A 21,379-nucleotide genomic window follows, 5' to 3' on the forward strand; every position below is an offset into this window, starting at 1 on the left:
AGCTTCGATATGATTCAATCCACAGCTTATCTCCTTCCCCATCTCAGTCCTGCCACAAGTTGGGAAATGTGCACTGGGGAAGGCAAGTCTACCAAATATTATTAGGTTCAAATATGCTTGAGCAAATCCCCAGGGTATTAAAAGAGAAGTTTCTTTCCATTCCATGTAAAGAAGTCCAGATGAACAATCCACATCTCATAGGGTGGTACCACACAGTCAACAGGGACTCAGGTTCCTTCTCCTAACTTGTCAGTCTTTCTCAGCGTGTAACTTCCACCTCAACTTTCCACAGTGATCAGTAATCCCCACAGTAAGATTCTTTGATTTCAGCTTGCTAGAATGGTTGTTGCCTTCTCCAGCTGGCTGTGAACAATCTTCCTTCACTTCTGAACTGTGGCATCCACCCCACAGCAGAGTATACCTATTGGGATCACATCATCCAGCAGGTGATATGTGCAATCAGAATTCCTTTCAGCACAACTCATTGCCAGATGCTTTCTGTCTTGTCCACATCTGTGCAATAGAACAGGCATATGTCCTGGCATTTCTGGTATGCAGCTCACACACACTATGGCTTTCTTGCCCTGCTCTGCTGTCAGACAACTGGTCAGTCTCTCAGATTCAGGCTTTTCTAATATATGATTCAAGTAGTAGTCTCTGTCTGCCCAGTTTCCAGAGCTCATAGGCCACATCTTTAGTGGGCTTTTTCCTAAAAAGCCCTTATTGATCACTGGTTTAAAGTGATCTTGAAGTATCCCCCTACAATACAGGATGGAGGAAAACATAATAGAGCTAACAGCTTTCTATTTTTCTAAATAAATCCCTCATTTATCAGCCTCTCCTGATCAAACTTCAAGCCTCCCCTAGTATACTCTCAAAGTAGACAATGGGAAGGGGCCAGTCAGGTTTAGGTCAGTCCTAAAGCGGTTCAGTATAAATGGTTTGACACCTCACTTTGAAATGTGGGGTAAGTTTTAGTTTTAACCCCTAGAGCCTCAACTAATACAAAAGCAATGGGAGAATTCCCATTTTTAAAAAAATTTTGCAAGGTTTTTTGAGATATAACAAACTGCACATAAAATATATGACAAAAGCTAACATATATACATACCACAGAACCATCATCGCAGTCAAGTTCACCAACATCCACAACACCCCACAGTTCCTTGGGCCCCTTTGGTTGCCAACCACTACTCCTGTCCCCAGGCAACTGCTCATCTATTTCATTATTTCAGGGCCACCTACCTTGAATTTAATATAAGTGAGATCATATAGTATCTACTCATTTCAGTCTGACTTCTTTCACTCACCATAATGCTTTTTGTGGTTCACCTATGTGTACTATGTGATACTATTTCTTTTTATGGCTAAATAAGTTCACTGTATAAATATGCCAGATTTTGTCTGAACATTTACCAGGTGATAGACAACTGAAATGTTCCCAGTTTTGAATATGAAAAAAGCTGCTGTGAGGATTTGTATATAAGTCTTTGTACAGGCATGCTACCATTTCACTTATTACTTACAAAACTGCCACAGTGTTTTCCAAGCACAGCTGAGGGTTTGTTCCTCCACTTCCTTACCAAAACTTAGTATGACCAGTATTCTTAATTTTAGCCATTCTAAAATTTAGTGTAATGGTATCTCATTGTGGTTTTAATTTGCATTTGCCTGGTGATTAATGATGATGAACAACTCTGTGCACTTACTTCTGTCTGTATTAGTTTTCTATTGCTTCTTTAACAAATTATCACAAATCAGTGGCTTTAAACAACAAATTGATCATATTTCTAGAGGTCTGAAGCCTAAAATGGGTTTGACTGAGTTAAAATCAAAATGTTAGCAGGGCTATATTCCTTTCTGGAGAGGAGTGAATCTGTTTTCTTGTTTTTTCCAGCCTTTTGAGACTGCACACCTGCCTTCACCCACAGCCCCTTTCTCCACCTTCAAAGCCAGTAATGGACAGATGTCTTTCCCACATCGCACTTGCTGACACTGACTTTCCTGCCTCTGTTAAACATTTATGGACCTTGTAATTCTATTGAGCCACCTGGATAATCCAGGCTAATCTCTCTGAATTTCAGATGACTAGCAACCTTAATTACATATGCTACCTTAATTCCCCTTTGCCATATAAGTAACATATTCAACATATTCACAGGTTCTGGGGGTTAGGACATATACATCCTAAAGGACCATTGTTCTACCTACCACACATTTCCTATGTCATCTTTTATAAAGTGTTAAATTCAAAGATTTTGCCCATTTTGATTGAGGTATTTGTTTTATTCTTGAGTGTGAAGAATTATTTATATATTTTGAGTACATGCTCTCTCAAATATGGGATGAGCAGTCTGTGGCTTGTTTTTTCTTCTTTTATAAATGCTTTTCAAAGAACAGAAGTTTCAAGTTTTGATGAAGCTTAATATATCAACTTGCTCTTTAATAGGTAATGATTTTGGTGTTCTAAGATATATTTGCATAATAAAACTGAAAGATTTCTCTAGTTTTTCTTCTGAAATATCTGCCCTTTTACAATTTATATTTAGTTCCATATATAGGTGAGAGATATGGATTGAAGTTCATGTTTTTGCATATAAATATCTAATTGTTTTGACACAAGTCATTGAAAGGACTATTCTTTATCCACTAAATTGCATTTGCTTGTCAAAATTCAACATATGGTTCTAATTCTGTTCTCTCTCTCTTCTGTTTGACTTATCTATTTGTCTATCCTCAGGCAAATACCAACCTGTCTTGATTAGTGTAGCTTTAACTAAGTCTTGAAATAAGTAATGTAAATCTTCAACTTTCTTTTTCTCTGTCAAAGTTTGGCTACTGTAGACACCTTGAATTTCCATAAAAGTAGCTTGTCAATTTCTATGGAAAAGCTTTAATAGGATTTTAATTGAGATTACATTGAATATATATACACCACTTTATAGGGAGAATATGAGGAAAATTAGATGTTAATATTAGGTGTTTGAATTCAGGTCTTTCTGTTAGATCTTTCAGCAAGGTTTTGAACTTTTCAATGTACAAGTTTTATACATCTTTTGAGAGATTTATCCCTAAGCATTTAGTATTTATATTGTACAATAGCATTTTTTGAAATTTCAATTTCTGCTTGTGTGTTACTAACATATAGAAATTAAATTAAATTTTGTCCTATGCTCACTGATGTGCTATTTTTTGTCAGTCTTTTTCTTTGCTTTTCATTTTTGGATAGTTTCTATTGCTATGCCTACAAGTTCACTAATCTTTTCTTCTGCAGTATAATTTGTTATTAATCCCATTCAGTGTATTTTTCATCTTAGACATTGTCATTTTTATCTCTGGAAATTCAATTTCATCTCTGGTAATTCGATTTTGGTCTTTTTTATATTTTCCATGTCTCTCCATAACCTTTTCTCTTCATTCTTGAACATATGGAATATAGCTACAATAATTGCTTTCATGTCCTCATCTATTAATTCTGTCATCTGAGCCATTGCTAGGTCTTATTTCTATTGGTGGATTTTATTTTATCATTCTGAGTCATATTTTCTGATTCCTTCCATGCCATCAAATTTTTAACGGATTATGATTTTTTACCATAATGGGTGCTGGCATTTTTATACTCAAATATTCTTGAGTTTTTTTCTGGGCTGCAATTAATTTTCTTGGAACAGCTTGATTCTTCCATGCCTTTAAGTTTTATAAGGACAAGAAATAATTTAGTGTAGGGCTAATATTAACCCACTACTGAGGCAACATATGTCAGTGTACTCTATCCAACAGCCCACAAATTATGACATTTCCCATAATATCTGGTAGGAATAGGAATTATTTCCAACCTTATGTAAATCCTGGAGATTATTCCTTTAATTCATTCAATCCTTTTGAATGTTACTGTCTCTGACCATGGCTAAATTCCATACCTGCATACTGCCAGTCAGCACTCAGTTCAAGACAAGAAGGGAACTCAAATTTCTAGACTTCTCTATTACTCTCTCTTCTTCCATGGCCTCAGAGACTCTCAGTTACATTTCCTCAGCTTAGAGAAACTGCTAGGAAACTTGTAGACCCCAAAGGATTCCCAGGCCCAGGGGTACACATGCCTTTTCCCAGTTATGCAATCAAACACTAATCTAATCTAAATATTGCTGTGAAGGGATTTGCTGATATAATTAAAATCCCAAATCAGTTGATGTTAAGGTAGAGGATTGTTTGGGTGATAATCACATAGAACATATAAAAGAAAACCTTTTCCTCCAGCTAGTTGCAGAACAGGAATTCATAGATATCCAAAGCAAGAGAAGGATTCATACCATTGCTGACTTTAAAGATGGAAGGTGCCACACAGCAAAGAATATGGGCAAGCCTTTAGGAGCTGAGAGCTGTTCCCAATCCACAGCCAGCAATAAAACAGGCACTGCAGTCCTACAGCAGCATGGAAATTAATTCTGCCAACAAGAGGTGAGCTTGTAAGAGGGCCCCAACCCCATGTCCTCCATGAAAACCACAGATGCAGCCAACACTTTTATTCTGGCCTAGTGAGACATTAAGTAGAGAGTCCAGCTATGTAGCTATGCTGTGCCTAGACTTCTGACTTACATAACTGTGAGATAACAAATTGGTGCTCCTCTAAGCAACTAAGTTTGTGACAATCTTTATGCAGCTGTAGAAAACTAAAACGAAGGTAAGTCCCAACCCTGTTACTCCATGTTTAAGTAAATTTTACTCCTTAAAAAAATATCATTTTGCATACTTTGTTGCAAATGTCTATAAGAATATTTGGCATAAGAAAAAGTTCCTTATATAGTATTAGTTGGGAAAGCTCGCTGTTAATAGTATGTCACATGTATTGGTTTCTTGTGACTCCTGTAACAAATTGTCACAAATTGGATGCCTTAAAACAAGAATTTTTTCTCTCACCATTCTGGAGGCTAAACATCTGAAATCAAGTGGTCAGTAGGGCTGCAGTCCCTAAAGAAGTTTCAGGGGAGAATTCTTTGCCTCTTCCAACTTCAGGAGGGCATCAGCATTCTTTGGCTCGCTGGGCTGTGGCTGCAGAACTCTGATCTCTAACTCCATCTTCACATCACCTTCTCCTGTGTGTACATGTCTTCTGTTCTCTTAAGGATGCTTCTCAGTGGATTTCGGACACTACATAGATTATCCAGGATTATCCCATCATCTCAAAACCCTTTATTAATTACCTCTGTGAAGATCCTTTTTTCCAAATAAGGTAACATTCACAGGTTCTAGGAATTAGGAATCTAGGCCTTTTTTGGAGGCCACCATACAACACACTCCATTATATGGTAAAAGTCTCAAATAAATGCTCCCTCTTCAATTAATACCCTACACTAGTTTTTTTTAAATATTAATTGAAATTGTGAAACATTTTATATATAAACATAAACTGGTCACTGTTAACCAATGACTGCATATTCACACTTTTTGTGTGTGAAAAGAAACCAGTACAGAAAAACTTGAGTGTTTTAAACTATATATGAGACATTTTCTAATGAAGCCTAAAGGATAGAAAGGTCCCAAGGATAGTTGTGTGTGCTTTTTAATTAAAAGAATCAGAGGGTTTACAAGCTGAGAGACCTGGAACCTTCCCCATTTCTGATATCAGGGAAAGAAGAATCAAAAGCATCAAGCAATAATGTTAAGTCAGGTGGGCAATGCTATTGCTAAGAGGGGATTCCGACCTTTCTAAATGCACTCTGCTATACACTGAACCCCTAAGATAAATAACCAAGGATATTCTATGTGGCCTGATGGTTACATTTGGATGAAAATAAGAAACGCAGGAAACCATGGAGCCATGTGTGAAGAAGTTCTCCACCCTAGAAAACATAGGTTAAAGGGAAAAGGAAAGAGCCCTGAAGTATTTTTTTCCCCAGATTTACTGAGATATAATTGACTTACAATATTAAGTTTAAGATGTACAATGTGATGATTTGACTCAAATATATGCTGTGAAAAGTTTACCACAATAAGGTTAGTTAACACACCCTACACTTCACATAATTACCATTTTGCTGGTATTCTGGTTATGGTTAGAACACTAACACAGCACCCTCAGAGCAACTTCCAGCTACTTGACACGGTATTGTTAACTATAGTCACCCTGCTGTACACTCAGCTTGGTCATCTTATAACTTAGGGAAATGATCAAATAGCATAAACTATTTCTTCTGCCCCTAAGTCCCTGGCAACCACCATTCCACTCTTTATTTCCATCAGTTGAATGTTCCTAGACTCCATATATAAGTGAGATCAAACAGTATTTGTCTCTCTCTGTCTACTTGCTTCATTAGCATAACACCTTCAAATTCCATCCATGTTGTCTCAAACGACAGGATGTCCTTCTTATGGCTGAAATGGTATTCTGCTGTCTGTGTCTGTGTCTCTCACATTGTCCCCACCCATTCATCCATCAATGGACACTTAGTTTGTTTCCATGTTTCTGCCATTGGGAGAAGCGCCACAGTGAACCTGGGGTGCCAATCTCTCTTCAGCACAGTGATTTCATCTCCTTCAGGCATATCTCCAAAAGTGGGGCCGCCAGATCATATGGTAGTTCTATATTTAACTTTCTGAGGTATTTCCATACTGATTTCCATACTGACTTATGAATTTATATTTCCCCCAACAGTGCACAGGATTCCCTTTTCTCACATCCTTGCCTCCATATCTTATTTTTTTTTATATAATGTCATTATATATATATAATGTTAATATGTCATTGTGGTTTTGATTAGCATTTCCCTCATGATTAGTAACATTGAGCATTTTCATGTGTCGGCCACTAGAAAAGACATTTTTCCAAAGAATACATCAAAATCCTCTGCCCATTTTTAAATCAGATTTGTTTGGGAATATTTTGCTATTGATTTGTGTGAGTTCTTTATATATTTTGCATATTAACCCTTTATCAGATACATGGTTTGAAATATTCTCTCCCATTCTGTAGGTTGCCTTTTCATTTTATTGATTGTTTCTTTTGCTGTGCAGAGGTTTTTAGTTTGATACAGTCCCACTCATTTATTTCTGCTTTTATTGTGATATGCAAAAATCATTGCCAAAAGTGACATCAAGGAGATTTTTTTCCCTATGTTTTCTTTAAGGAGTTATACAGTTTCAAGTCTCAGGTTTAAGTCTTTAATCCACTTTGAGTTAATTTTTGTAATGGTGTAAGAAATCAGTCTAATTTCATTCTTTTGTATATACAGTTTCCCCAACACTGTTTATTGAAAAACTACCCTTTTCCTTGCTGAGTATGTTTCTTCCTTGTCAAATATTAGCTAACTACATTTTTCTTTCTCAAGATTGCTTTGGCTATTTGGAGTCCAAAGTATTTCTTATTTTGACAGGCATGATGCCCAAATGGACCTCTGTTTTAAGAAGCATGAGGTCAAGAGTTATTATTTATTTTATCAAACATATTAGAAATGAAATTAGAAATTCTAGCAATTGATGGAATTTGTAATCCTTCTTACCCTGGACTTGAATCTAAGTATGTCAGTACATATGATTTCCCCCCCACCAAAAAAAACATTCTCATATAAAAAAAATACATGCATAGAAGATAACAGTATCTTTAGGTAGAGACATGAGGATATTTTAACTTTTTCTTTGTATTCTGTTTTGCCCCCACAAATTCACTACTTTAAACATGGATATTTTTTAATTAAAAAATATAAATATTATTTTATTTGAAAAAATTCTTGTATCTATGTGGAGGATTGACTGCAGAAAAAGGATACAGGAGGTAAAGGAAATGGCTAAAAGCCTCTTGCCCCAGTTCCAAGAGAACCTGAACTGAACGACAGCTGCAATGTACAGAGAGGAAGACGGCATCCAAGAGAGAGAAATACCAGGATCAGGTGACCAACTGGAATTGAGGGATGAAAGAAAGCTGGAGATATTTAATTGTGGGAATCAGAATGCCTAGTGATATTACTAATCCAAAAAAGATATCCCAGAAAAATGCCACAGGTTTTAAAGTGCTGATGAATCCTACTTTGGATGTGTCTAGTTTAAGGCACATTAGGATTAACTTTTGTTTATCACAACTACACACTGACTGGTTTCACTGGCAGGCCAGACACTATATGATGAATGCCTCATGTGCTTTTTCTTTGAATCTTCACAGGTGCAGTGGGAATTAAACAGTTCTTGTCTCATTTTATAAATGAGGATTCTAAACTCAGAGGCTAATTAAAGAAGGCTAATTAGCAAAGGCAAGACTCCTGGGAACAGAGACCTAGACTTGGTCTGTGCTGAGACCATACGGAAACCCCATGACCACCGGGAGCAGGGTCAGTATAATGTGGATCTTCTGTGAAGAATGCTGGGTTGGCAATTTTTCTCAGCCATTTGTTTTACTGTTCAAATGTTTTAGGGTGGAAAAATGTGTCCATCACTGAGATGTTGAGATCATAAAATAATAGTACCTACAATAAACTAGATGGAGAAAGGTCTTAATCTATTATGAAGCCTTGTAACATGCTTGGATGAATGACATGATATGACTTCCATTATGTGAAAAGAAAAATGGTTATAAAAATTATAATCAGACCAGCCCTTGACCAGTGCATTCTCCCCCTCATTTTAATCCTCTCAACTTACACCTGTTTTTCTATACTTGTTATTAATTGATCCCCTTTTATCCTCAAAAGTAACCAAATTGGACAATTATATGGTCATCCTAACTATCACCACTAGAAAAACTGCATGGTTGTATTAGTTAGACTGAAGATTAAGCTACTGTAGCCAAGAGACTAAAAAATGCATCAGTCAAAAGCCACAGTGTCTTGTCAATGGGTTTCAGCCCTGGACAAGTTCACTATGGATTCAATGAGACCAAAGAAATGACAGTGGAACATTCTTGGGGTGACAGGTAAATCACTAGAATCCTGTCCAGTCAGAGCGAGTCTGCATGCAAGCTAGCTGGTCTCTGCCTCTGGGCCTCTCTGCCCACACAGTCGTCTCAGTCTCTGTCCTTGGTGCTGCCACCACTCAAGCCTCTTCTCTGCTCTCCTGCAGCCTTGCAGCAGTGCCACAGTGCCACCCAGAGCACCGGGCAGGGCTCTTTATGCAGAGTCAATAACGATGTATTGCCCACACGTGCGTAGTGAGCTAGCCAATCAGAGCCAGGTGAGAATACTGGCCACAGGAACTTCCATTTTATCCACACACAGAAATGTACTTTCTTTCCTCAAATAATAGTGTGAGTCAGATAGATGAGCCCAGATACGCAGTCATCTCAGGATCAAGGCCAGTTTTATTCTTAACATGCCGCTTTCAAGATTTTTCCAGTTGTTGCCATTTCAATCATCAAGATGAGAAAGGGAGAGCAAATCCAGAGTAGGCATCTTGATTAGCTGAACCAGAGGTCAGACACATCACTCCACTCACACGCCGTAAATGAGAACTGGGTCACAGGACCACACCCTCAAGAAAGGATGAAGGTCTTGGGGCTTAAGCTAGTAGATCTTGCCACAGTGAGCTAACTTCAGTCTCTCTCACATTTCCTCTTTGATCACCCCAACCCTACATTGCAACAAGGTGACTATAAAACTTGTATTTAATACGAACTAGTGGTGCCACTGTACAAGAGATTTTTGTTTAGGTATATGGGTAGCTGATCAAAATTAAGATCAAACATCCTCCCTAAAATAGAAGATCAAGAGTCATGCACTATGTATATTACAGAGTCTCTGTAGCTTTGCAAGAAAACATCAAATTCACTTTTATATGCCTTTGCTTCAGTGTTCACCGTACTGATTTGAACAATTGGAAGGGATAAACATATTATTGATTTACTACTTATTTATCAGTAAGACAGACTTACAGACTTTAATATAGACTCACAAACTTTAAGTAGAACAATAAACTCAAGTCTGTTTTTTCTAAAAAAAAAGGAAAACTATCACAATAAGTCATCCAAAGAAATATATGAGGTCAAATTTGACTTTTTTAATATTGCCAAAACAGAAAATCCTAGGAATTAAATTGATTCTAATGTAAGCAAAATTGGTTCACTTAATTGTGAAATTGAATTATCACTAAGATAAATATTTTATAATTGTAATTGAATGTAAAATTATGATGGTAAAGTTTATATGCATAACATATTACACAATTATAAAAAGGTGGGAAATCAGGCTATAATATTATAGCTACATCAATATCTGAAACTTCTGAGTTTAATAATGAAGCATGTCCATGGGACAGATATCAATGTACAGAATGACCTTAATGTATGGATTCTGGATTCTCTGTCCTGAATGTTGGCCGTGTGCCCTGCTAACTCGTCAGGAACAGTGTCTTGCTCCTCCCTGCTCCTCCAGCTTACTGAGAACCAGGACACACCTTCCTGGTTAGACGAGTATAATGAGCTTATTTGGAAATTATCAAAAGCAGTTATCTATACAATCAGGTATTTACTCATTGACACTTACTACCTTATTCTTGATGTAAAGAAAATAATTTAAAATGGCTTGAAGATAAAATAATCTGGACAGGGACTTCCTATTTTATTTATTCAACAATACATCATAAATTCATTGGATTTGATTTGTGTGTTATGATCTTTGTGTAGATCCCTAAAATAAATGCCACAGGACTAAGAAGATTATATAGGACAGCACCTCATTTTTCTAATATACATTAAAAAAAAATAACAGTCGTAACTTCTATTTCTTCACCCTTTATACCCTCAGTTCATAATTGTAATTAGGCTATGACATGGCACAGAGGAATATGCTTTATCTGTTTTTTGTTAAGTTTTAGCTTATTTTATATTGCTTTCTTTATCACCACACTGAACAATAACTTGGCATTCTTAACTCAGCCTGGTCACACAAACAGTCCCTTAAATTCCACCACTCTTTTTTTTGTATTCTAACTACCCTTTCTAATTAACTCATTCCAAACATACTTCCTGTTTCCAACAAACATGGTGTGTAACCTAGACAGTGTTTCTCAAGGTGGAAATCTTGCTAAAATGCAAGTTCTGTTTCAGGAGGTCTACATGAGCCCAAGGATCTGCATTTCTATAAGCTCGCAGCCGCTGGTGATACTGCTGGCCCTTGGACCCTGGCCGGAGTAGCTCAGACACTTTATCCTTACCAACATAACGAACATCTCCAGTGTGAAAAACAAGAAAAAATTAACTTTTAGAAAGCCCTTCAACCTTACAATCTCCCCTAGGAAAGTCCCTAATTATGTCTTAAAGGAGGAAAGTATGGAAAGTGCCCAATACTTTCAATAATAATACAGGAGAGATCTTAGTAGAGAAATGTCTTGCCTGAGGGTTTCAGCCTTGGGCAAGCTCAGTATGGATTCAGTGACACTGAGGAAGGACAATGAAACATTCTTAGGCAAAGGGTTTATACTCACAGCAGAAGGTCGAACACTAGAATCACATCTGCATCCAGCAGTCTGCAGGTCTGTAATCCTCCTTCCTCTCTGCCTCTGCCCAGTCTGGTGACTCAGTCAGTAATAGCTTATTGCCTACCCGTGTGGAAGCAGTAGCCTAGCAGCAGGTCAGTGACATCATAAAGTAGTTTAGATTCAGGTGAGGATCCTGGCCATAGGAACTTCAGTTTTCCCCACAAGAAGTTTTCAGTTTTAACACTGGTAAGCATTTTATGCAACAGATAGCCTGTTAAATTCTTTCATTACTTTGGAGCTGAAACTGTGGTGGTCAGTAACTCATAAATCCCCTTTTCCTGCTTTATTTCTTGAATAGTTATTTGAGTAGCACTGAATGGTGCTGCACTATTATAGATTGAAATTTACTCCTAACCCTACTGAGAGCAATTATCATAAATTAGGGAAGGTCCCACCAAGCCCACTCTCATCTCAAAAATGGAGAATATAGAGGTTTATCCTGCTACTTGCTGTTTCACATGGGTTTGGTCCTGAATTATTGTTAAAACTGAATAATTTTCATTTTCATCAACTCACAAATTACTCTTTGCACATATGTAAGGTCTTCCAAGCCCATGAATAGTGTTTGTTTAGAATGAATGAAAGGTGTTTTAAATAGATAAAAGTTTCATGCTGGAGTATAAAAATAAATAACAGAATTAATTTACATGTTTAAAGACTTTTCTCCCAAGTTCTCTTTTGAGTATATTATTATTACTAAAAAGCACAGATATACTAAAAGACATAATATTACAAATTATACCTGCAGGCAAACAAAAATACCTATTTGCCTACCACAGGTGTTTAGTCAAAGAATATCAAATGGGAACATTTTGCACTGTGCCTCCTGTTTGGATAAAAACAAATATTTTGTACATGTTTGCCAAGTCATCTTCTATGATTTTCCCGTTTGTAGTATGCAGGTTTCCATATATATGAACATAGTTTTCTGTTTTGTACCCATTTTGCTCTGAAGTGTTTTCCTATGCACTGTCTTTATAAGTAAGCATTTAACTGCAATGTGACCATGAGCACACAACAGTTGAAAATTTGCTAAAGAAACTACTGCAAATGTAAAGGAGAAAGTGAATAAATTATTACACCAAACTTTCTGACTCAACTATTTACTTCCAAAGTGATTCTTACTTTTCATATGTAAATTTGGTTTGCTTTTTTTTTCAGTTGAAATATTTTTCTTTTTTTTTTTTTTTCATGGTTCTGTAAAGTTTTAATTTAGGGATAAGGAGTATACAGAAGTCTCTATATTATCATTGCACCTTTCCTGTAAATCTAAAATTACTCCAAGGTAACAAGTTTTTTTAAAAAGTATCGGAACATATAAAAACAGCTTCTACGCATTTCTATATATAAAATATTTTACAAAGATAAGCTGAGTGTCTTCTTGAGACAGTCAATGTTGCCAAGAAAACCCCTAGTTTGCTCACTTAGCCTAAAGGGGTACACCTGCCTTGTCTAATAAAGGGACCCATCTCAGATTGGGAAGGTATTAGGTTCTCAGCAATGACATATATTCAGAACTAGGAATGTGGCCCTTTCTCCAGACCGTATTTTTCTTTCTGCGCAGTTCTGTCTATAATAACTTAAAAAGAACCACTTCACCTGGTGCTTTCTTTGACTTTCCCAGCAGTTTTTCTTAATAACTTTGGCCATAAGTACCAAAAAGATATTATGACTTGGGATCCTTGGCTAGGGAAAGTCAATAGCTAGTGGTAAGCAAAGAGCAATAGAGGAACACAGCTGAGTTTCTAAGGGTCTGAAAAGCTTTCAATACTCAAGACATTTTCAGAAGCAGTCAAGATTCTGGGATTTGCTCTTAAATATCTGTTGAAATTTTTTCAGTGTAAATGAGGAATCTATATAAGATAGTTCTTTGTATCCTCCTTTTCCATCCATTTTGACTCCACAGTTAATGACTTAAAAAAAAAAAAACCAATATTATCAAGAACAATTTTTATTAAGACCACTATTAGTAAAAGTTTATAGTCTTTTTAAATATCCCAGAATCTACTCTGAGGAGCAAGTGCATGGGAATAAACACCAAAGCGTAACAGTATATAGTGCTCTGGTAAGTCTGTGGAACAAATTTTCGTTTGTCTCATTAAATGCATCTTTTCTCTAATTTAGGCAACAGTTAGGGCAAAATATAATGTTTGCCTTATGGTTTGCCTATAATGGTTGCTTTATGGTTCATAAAATGGGAATGGCTGTGCTCCCAAATTTTGTTCATGTCACCTTCTACACACACTCCGTAATACTTACGTATCCTGGTTTTATTTCCAAAGAAGTCACCAGCTAATGGTTCCAATTTTGTAAGAAATAGATACAGAAACCTTGTCCTTATAACTAGTCCTGCATGACTTATTCCAACACTTGATGGGCTACAGAAAAACAGCATATTATGAGTTAATTAAAACAGAGAAAAGTAAAGTCAGATCCTTCCAAGCATAAACATATATTTTAAATTTTATAGTAAACAAATACACTAAGTGAATAATTCCCCATGTTTCTAAATAAGATAATGCTGAACATACCTTATAAATGAATTTTACATACGATCTCTTTTGCAAACATGATTGTGAAAATTTAGTTACAGACCCTTAAAAACTCCCCCTTTAATATGCACCTCCTTGTGACACTGGTCAAGACAATTTGGTGCACTAAGACAGCAGTCTAGGAAGTTAACCTCTCCCACTTTCTTCCTTAGTTTGAAGTTTTAGTGTCAAAATGAGGTCTTAAAATAATCCTCTCACAAAAAGAAGGCAGCTTCCTGCTAAAAACATCAGTTCTCGGTCCAAAGTTAAGTTCTTCTGTTCTCATCTGCTGTTACCACCTAGCAGCATCTTCTTTAAAGATCCATTTTTTCTTCATAGCGACACCGACATGCAGCTCGTTGGCTGTCCAGGTATGGTTTACAGCCTAAATGTATAACACTGTCAAATAAGAGCTCCACTGTTGTTTCACATGCCTGAACGTGCTGGGCTAGTCCTAGTGTTTTCTGCACATCTCGGCAGATCTTGGAGAGGCAATACTGGAACTCCTCGTCACAGTCGTTCTTGCTTTTGCCACATGTCTCGTAGCACCTGTCATGCTAGTTGCAGCACTTTGTCAGGGAAGGGATGCCAATGTTAAGATGAACACCAAACAGTGGAGAGCCACATCCATTCGGTGGGGAGAGTTTATAACCATAACGTGGGAAAGGCTTAGATCCGTCACTGCACTTATACTGGCAGAGCCCGTCCTCGCCCCCCAGGAGATCCAAGGCGGCGTTCAGGTACGTGCCTATCTTGTGCATGCCGTTCCGGATGGTCTTCAGGGTGGCCCTCCAGTCGGTGGTCTGCCCCTCATCCTGGCACGTGAGGGACGCGGTCAGGAGGAGGAGGAGGGGTAAGGCGAGCGCGGGCTGCGGGAGGAAGGCCATCCGCGCAGAGCCGGGCTGTGCGGGGACTTACGGGTCCCTGGAGCCGCTCGACGGGCGCGCTCCCACGGAGACCCCACCCGGAGCCCTAGGCAGCGGCACCGGTTCGGGTCTCCACGGCCGCCCTGAAATATTTTTCTATTTGTGAAAAATTTACTAATATCTTAGGTTGGGATACTGTGGGGAAAATGGAAGCTCCTATGGCCAGGATCCTCACCTGAACATAAACTACTTGATGAGATAACTGGCCTGCTGCTAGGTTACTGCTTCCACACCCATAGGCAATAAGCTGTTATTGACGAGTCAACTATATAAAGAGCTATGCCCAGTGCTCTGGGTGGGGGCAGAGATGGAGAAGGATCACAGGCCTGCAGACTCCTGGATGCAGATGTGATTCTAGTGCTTGACTTGTTGTTGATAAGAACGAAGTTAGGTATAAACCCTTTCCCCCCAAGAACATTCCATTGTCATTTTTCTGTTTGACCATATCAAGACTGAACTTGCCCAGGACTGAAACCTTCAGGCAAGACAGATATAATATATAGTTTTTCCATTAAAATTAATGGAAATATTTTTGCTCAATTAATAGCTTTTTACTTTAGTGGCAGGATAAATCAGGAATAAAAAGTTTTTATGTGAGAGAGAGGTAAAAAAATATAAATATATATGCCATACATAGATACTATGTACATGTATCTGTAGGTATCCATTCTATATATAAGCAAAAATTTAGTAGTATAATCAATCCTTTATTTTTCTCATACCTAAGAAACATTTGCCAACAGAAAAATTTCTCCTCAAACTATCAAATATCAAAATTATAATTCTCTGCTTGAAAAAAGTATTACTGACATTATTATTCTTATGATTAGAAATCAACCATATACAATCAAAATAAAACATACTATCAGACAAATGAAATATTTTAGAATGGATAATAGCACAGGTTGTCAAAATATAATTATAATAATGGGAATCTAAACTCAAAGAGATATTATGACACAATCAGGAAGTATTTAAAGATGGCATGGAACAAGTGATCAAATAATAATGATGATGATGATACTCTATGGAGAGCTACATTAGGGAATACTGAGGCCACTATAATTGAGCTATTAGCCCTAAATAATACAATATACAGAAAGTGGGTTGTGAGAGTAGGAAACGAGTAAATCCATGAAGATGGATAAGTCATATCATCAGCATAGCTTTGATTAATATGAAAATATTACATAAATGCAGATGAAGTTTTCCTATAATTAGACAGCCATTATTTGGCTCTGTCAGTTCTAGAATAAGATCATTTTTAAAGTATAATCCCAGGCATAAAATATACCAGTATGGTAATGAAATATATTGATCCTAGATAAGATAGTATACATAATATTTACAGAAATCAATAATCCATCGCCATCTTAAAACAGTACAATAATTCACTGCATCTTGATATTTATTAATAAAAATGAATCACTGAGTTTAGGAGTTTGAAAATATATAATGCATCTCCTACACTGATCAATTAAACATGTGCTCAATGTTTCCTATGGGCTGCTCTGCTTGGGGACATGAGATGCATAGAACATAGCATTATCCTTACTCTCAGGAAGCACAGACTGTGTGTGGAGATGTTCCCTCAGCTAGATGTGATGAGGGCTATGAAGGAAGGACGAGTACAGTTCTTTGAGGGCATAGGGAGTGGTGTATAGCTACCAGAGAGACTGTGGCAGAAGTTGAGGTGGCCGTTGAAGGAACTGGACTTTGCCTGCTAAATAATCAGGATCTTGTGCCTATGGCCATGTATGCAATAAATGCTTCCATATGTTCTGGCGTAGAGCACATGGAGCAAGTGGCAGAAGTGGCAGAGATCAGAATAGGAAGGACTCTAACTGCCTTGCTCAGGATGTCATTGTTTTCCTTTGGACAATAGAATATAATTAAGGAAGAAGCATTCAAATTTGTTTGATGTGATTTTCTAGCTTTGATACATTTGATAGAATCTCTATGAATATGGCCCCCACAGTTTTTATTAATCGTATGTCAAGACAATCCAGTTTTGGTTAAGAAACTTTAAATCAGAGACCCTCCAAATTTTTAAGAACATTATATTCCACCTAGCTTTTCCTTAGCTAATAGTGCATAATAACCAAGACATAATTTCCAATGATTCTTAAAGCTCAATATATATTAATTATATTTAGCTTCAATTACACTTTCTAATAAATTCAAGTCCACTGCAATGAGGACCATCTAAAATCAATTTTATGGAGGTGGTGGCACAAAGATGAAAATAACCTATCATTCTGTCAATTCATGTGTGCATGATAAATAAATGACAATTTACTAAACATCATTAACAGGACACAGCCCACAAACAGGCCTCCTTTGGCCTGGAGACCATGCACGGAAGTGATTAAATCTAAAGGGTGGAGTGACCAACAGTGCTTATCAGAGGAGGGGCATGTATTTTAGAAGGAGAACCTGCCAACTCAGTAAGACAATGAATGTGTATGTTATACACCTAAACCTAATATAATACTGTATGTCAACTGTTCTTCACTGAGAAAGAGAACTTTTAGAAAAGAACGTATTAATATAGGAAGAAAGTGGAATTCTGACAACTAATAGGGGACTATTGAAGTAGTAGAGCTTGATAAAATCTGAAGTTGGGTGGTGGGATTAGAAAAGAAGGGACAAATATTAAAATCGTTCAGGAGGCGAAACTGATAGTGTTTTTTAAGTACTTGGAGAATTAAGAAGATAGAGGGGTCAAAGTTACCTCACTAGTTTTTTAGCTCAGGTATGTGTGTGACCTAAAATGTATTATTTTACCCACCAAGGAACTACTAAATGGCACCTACTGACAAAGTCACCTACTGACCAAAAACTGAACCTACAAGTCACAATCACCTCCTCTCTGGGCTCTCAAAGAAATCAGTACACAAGATGTTTTTATTACCCTATTTGTCCAAATTAAATTAATTCAGTCATATGCATTAGCTTTATCATTTATATGCAGTATAGGTACAATGTATTTTCTTTGCTTCTCTGTTTGCTCCAGTTCTGTCCTATATATATCAGGAATATTCATTTAGTTTTATCTTATGGAACACTACCACCCCACAAAGAAAAATAACTAAAATGATTAAGAGCAGTGCTTACTATATACACACATACCAATGAAGATGCATTTGACCCAAATTAGTCATTTATTTCATTAACCACCTGTGCACTGAAAACTACCCAAATCCTTTCAGAATCTAGTCATATTATTTTCATTTAAGCAAACTGCATATACCAATATTCAAGACCAATATATCACTATCTGATTCAGTCTTACTATCTTTGTAATTACTTAACTATAAGTATGAGATCAATATTATTCTATTTATCATTGTAAATACATTGTAAATATCAGCTGTGTCATTAAACTGTCTCTTGCAGACAGATTTCCATCACATTGTTACGTGAAAAATGTACCCAGATCTTTTAATTATTATAGTAAATTAATCTTTAGACTAAAACATGTGAAATTTAAATCACAAAATAAGTATTTATTAACCTAACAAAATCTATCTCATAAAATGAATCATTAACCTGAAATTAGGGTTATTTAATATTCCTGGATACTGCCTAGGAAGTTTTTAATTTTTTTTTATTGAAGTACAGTTGACATATAATAATTTCAGGTGTGTAACACAGCCATGATATTTATATACATTACAAAATGTTCACCACAGTAAGTATAGTTACCATCTGTCATCATGTAAAGTTATCACAATATTATTGACTATATACCCTATGTCATACTTTTCATCCCTGTGACTTATTTTAAAACTGGAAGCTTGTATCTCTTGACGCCCTTCACTTATTATACCTATTCCTACCATCCCTCTCCCCCATGGCAACTACCAGTTTGTTCTATTTATGAGTTTGTTTCTAGGTTTTTGTTTATCCATTTGTTTTGTTTTTTTTATATTCCACATATAAGTGAAATAGCATGGTATTTGTCTTTCTCTGTCTCACTTCACTTAGCACAATACCCTCTGGGTCCTTCTATGTTCTCACAAATGGCAGGATTTCCTTCTTTTTTATGGATGAGTAATACTGTTAGGAAGTTTTAAAGACCATGATTTCATACAAATAAATGTAAGTGTAGTAAAGGACATGTTGAAATTATGCTTATTCTTTATTTTTTTCTGCATAAAGGAGATTTTGAAACAGTATTCACCTAAAAGACTTCTATAGGGGTGCGAAAAATAAGAATAGATGGTACTTTCTAGGGGTCTGTTTTAATGTAATTAAATAGTCTGTCTCTGAAGGTGACCCTTAGCCCCACTGACTTTAACATTTATTTCCTTATATTCAGTCTTTCCATCCATGCTTGAGATGCATCTGTCCCTCAAAGAAATCTGAGACAACAATATTTGATATACAGTGTCTCATGACCCTCCCCAAAGCACAGACGTAATCAGTATAGAAAAAAATTACTATCAAACTGCCTATGTTTTTAAATAGTTTGGCAGTTAAAATGCCAAAGATATGCTTAAAATATCTCTTTATTTCCAGGCAAAAGATTCTTGATAGTTATAGAACAAAGCAGAACCTAAAATATTTTTGAAAAAGATGTTTTTAAAAACTGTAGTCATGATACTTTTGGATAGCAGGAAGGAAATTGCCGTTCTGATCAGGAAAATATATTAAAGGACCTCTGGTAATATAAGATAAACAAGCATGCTAGTTCACACACACACACACACACACACACACACACACACACACACACACACACACCCCTTAGGTTAAAATTGAGACGTAAAGACAAAACAGTGCCCAATTACTATAAGTACTGATATAAAAGGGTGTCTTTAGTGAATGATCAATTACAAATTTAGTTTTCCAAGTGGGGTTTCTCTTACCATGGAAAGGCATGCAGGGGAGAGAAGACTGGGGCCCTCAGTCCTGGGGGAGAAGATTAAATAAAAAAGCAGGCAAAAGTCAAAGGAGAGAAGAGTTTTGGAATGCCAATAAGTGGCCTTAGGAATGTCTGAAACTGAGGGTGAACAGTCTTTTTCTGAGCTGTGATGACTGTGTTCTGCCCACCATGGCAAGTTGGCTGCATAAAACCATCTGGGTGGGGCCTTGGGGAATGACGAGAGGAGCCTTTGTCCACCCTGTGAGCAGAAGGAAGTGGGAAACAATTTCTAGGCTTCAAAGAAGGGACAAGCAGATGATGTTTAATGAATGGAAGCTAGGAGCAGTAATTCAGAGCAAGATATAAAATGTTTCCTCTGATAGAATGTAGGCACTCTCTTGAGGAACTTCAGAAACAGTGGTAACAGCCCTGGACTTTTCTAGTTCACAAAGAATGGAGCTTCCAGTCACTTCCTTTGAATATTAAGAACTAGGCTGCCCTGAAGAGGCTTGAGAATGTGGGGACCCTATCATTACTCATGCATTATCTTGCTCCACCCATATTAAATAAATCTGATATACTAACAGGCTTACGTAGTGTCAAGTGTGTAACTCAGAGACTTCGGTGCCCAGAAGTGAGATGGGACCTGCCACCAGCCAGGGAGGAGTGCTTTGGAGAAAGGTGGGACACAAGTGCATGTCCTGGGTTTATTTCCATGGCATCATGTGAGGGTGAAAAAGTGAGGTCAGAGGTAATGGTGGCCTTGAAATCAGAATCCCATTCCCGTGTGTGGAGAAATGAGCAAATGGACTCACCTGAGTACTATTAGTGTAGTTCAAAAAATGTAATCGAAGAATAAAATCCCCAAAACACATATGGGCATAAAACTAGCATATACAATGTCCTTTACAGAGGGTCAGACCAGTATACTCTTATTTATAAAACAAACAAACAAACAACAACAAAAAAAACACTGTTTCAAAATTACTTTCCCCAAACACTCTAGTTGAAAAGCAAGAAGCTAAGAGACAGACAGGCAGGTAGTTGTTTTGGTATGAGTGGGGAAAAACATGCCTGGAAGAGATGTTGGAGTTTGAACAGGAGGGCAAGGTTGCTAGTTAGGGCACAGAAACACAATCACCAGCTGCTTGTCAGCTTATTGGAATCACAGACACAGGAGTAGTAAGCACTCAAAAAATCATCAATTTCTAATTGATTTTACATTTTAGTATTATCCATGCTTTTGAAGCTATTTACATTACTGTATCTATCTATAGATAAACTGCATAATGAGATCCTATTGTGCATCTTTTCCGAGCTCTACTCAGTGGTAACAGGTTGGTAGTTTATTTAACTGAAAGTTTTTATAATTTAATTTTAAATAATGTCTGTGTTTAGCAAATGTCTCACAACGTTCAAAAATTTCATCAGCAGCACTGTGAGCTAGTACTAGCTGGGCCCAGCATCTCACTGGATGCGCACATTTTGCTGCATCCTCTCCACTGAAGATAGGCACAAGCAAAAAACTGCAATACCTGATAATGCTGAGGATAAAGTTCAGGCGGCAGTAGGAGAAGGTGGCAGCTGTACTGCTG

At 37.0% G+C, this 21,379-nt stretch overlaps 1 protein-coding gene across 1 annotated transcript; it reads right to left on the reverse strand.

Annotated features, from left to right (window-relative positions):
- Positions 1-13,893: 13,893 nt before the first annotated feature.
- On the reverse strand, positions 13,894-14,991 carry LOC130684101 (group XIIA secretory phospholipase A2-like). Its single transcript, XM_057503821.1, is given in 1 exon segment — positions 13,894-14,991. A coding segment is annotated over 1 exon segment (573 nt). The 5' UTR covers positions 14,876-14,991; the 3' UTR covers positions 13,894-14,302.
- Positions 14,992-21,379: the final 6,388 nt, after the last annotated feature.

Source organism: Manis pentadactyla, chromosome 6, assembly GCF_030020395.1.
Source record: "Manis pentadactyla isolate mManPen7 chromosome 6, mManPen7.hap1, whole genome shotgun sequence".
NCBI lineage: Eukaryota > Metazoa > Chordata > Mammalia > Pholidota > Manidae > Manis > Manis pentadactyla.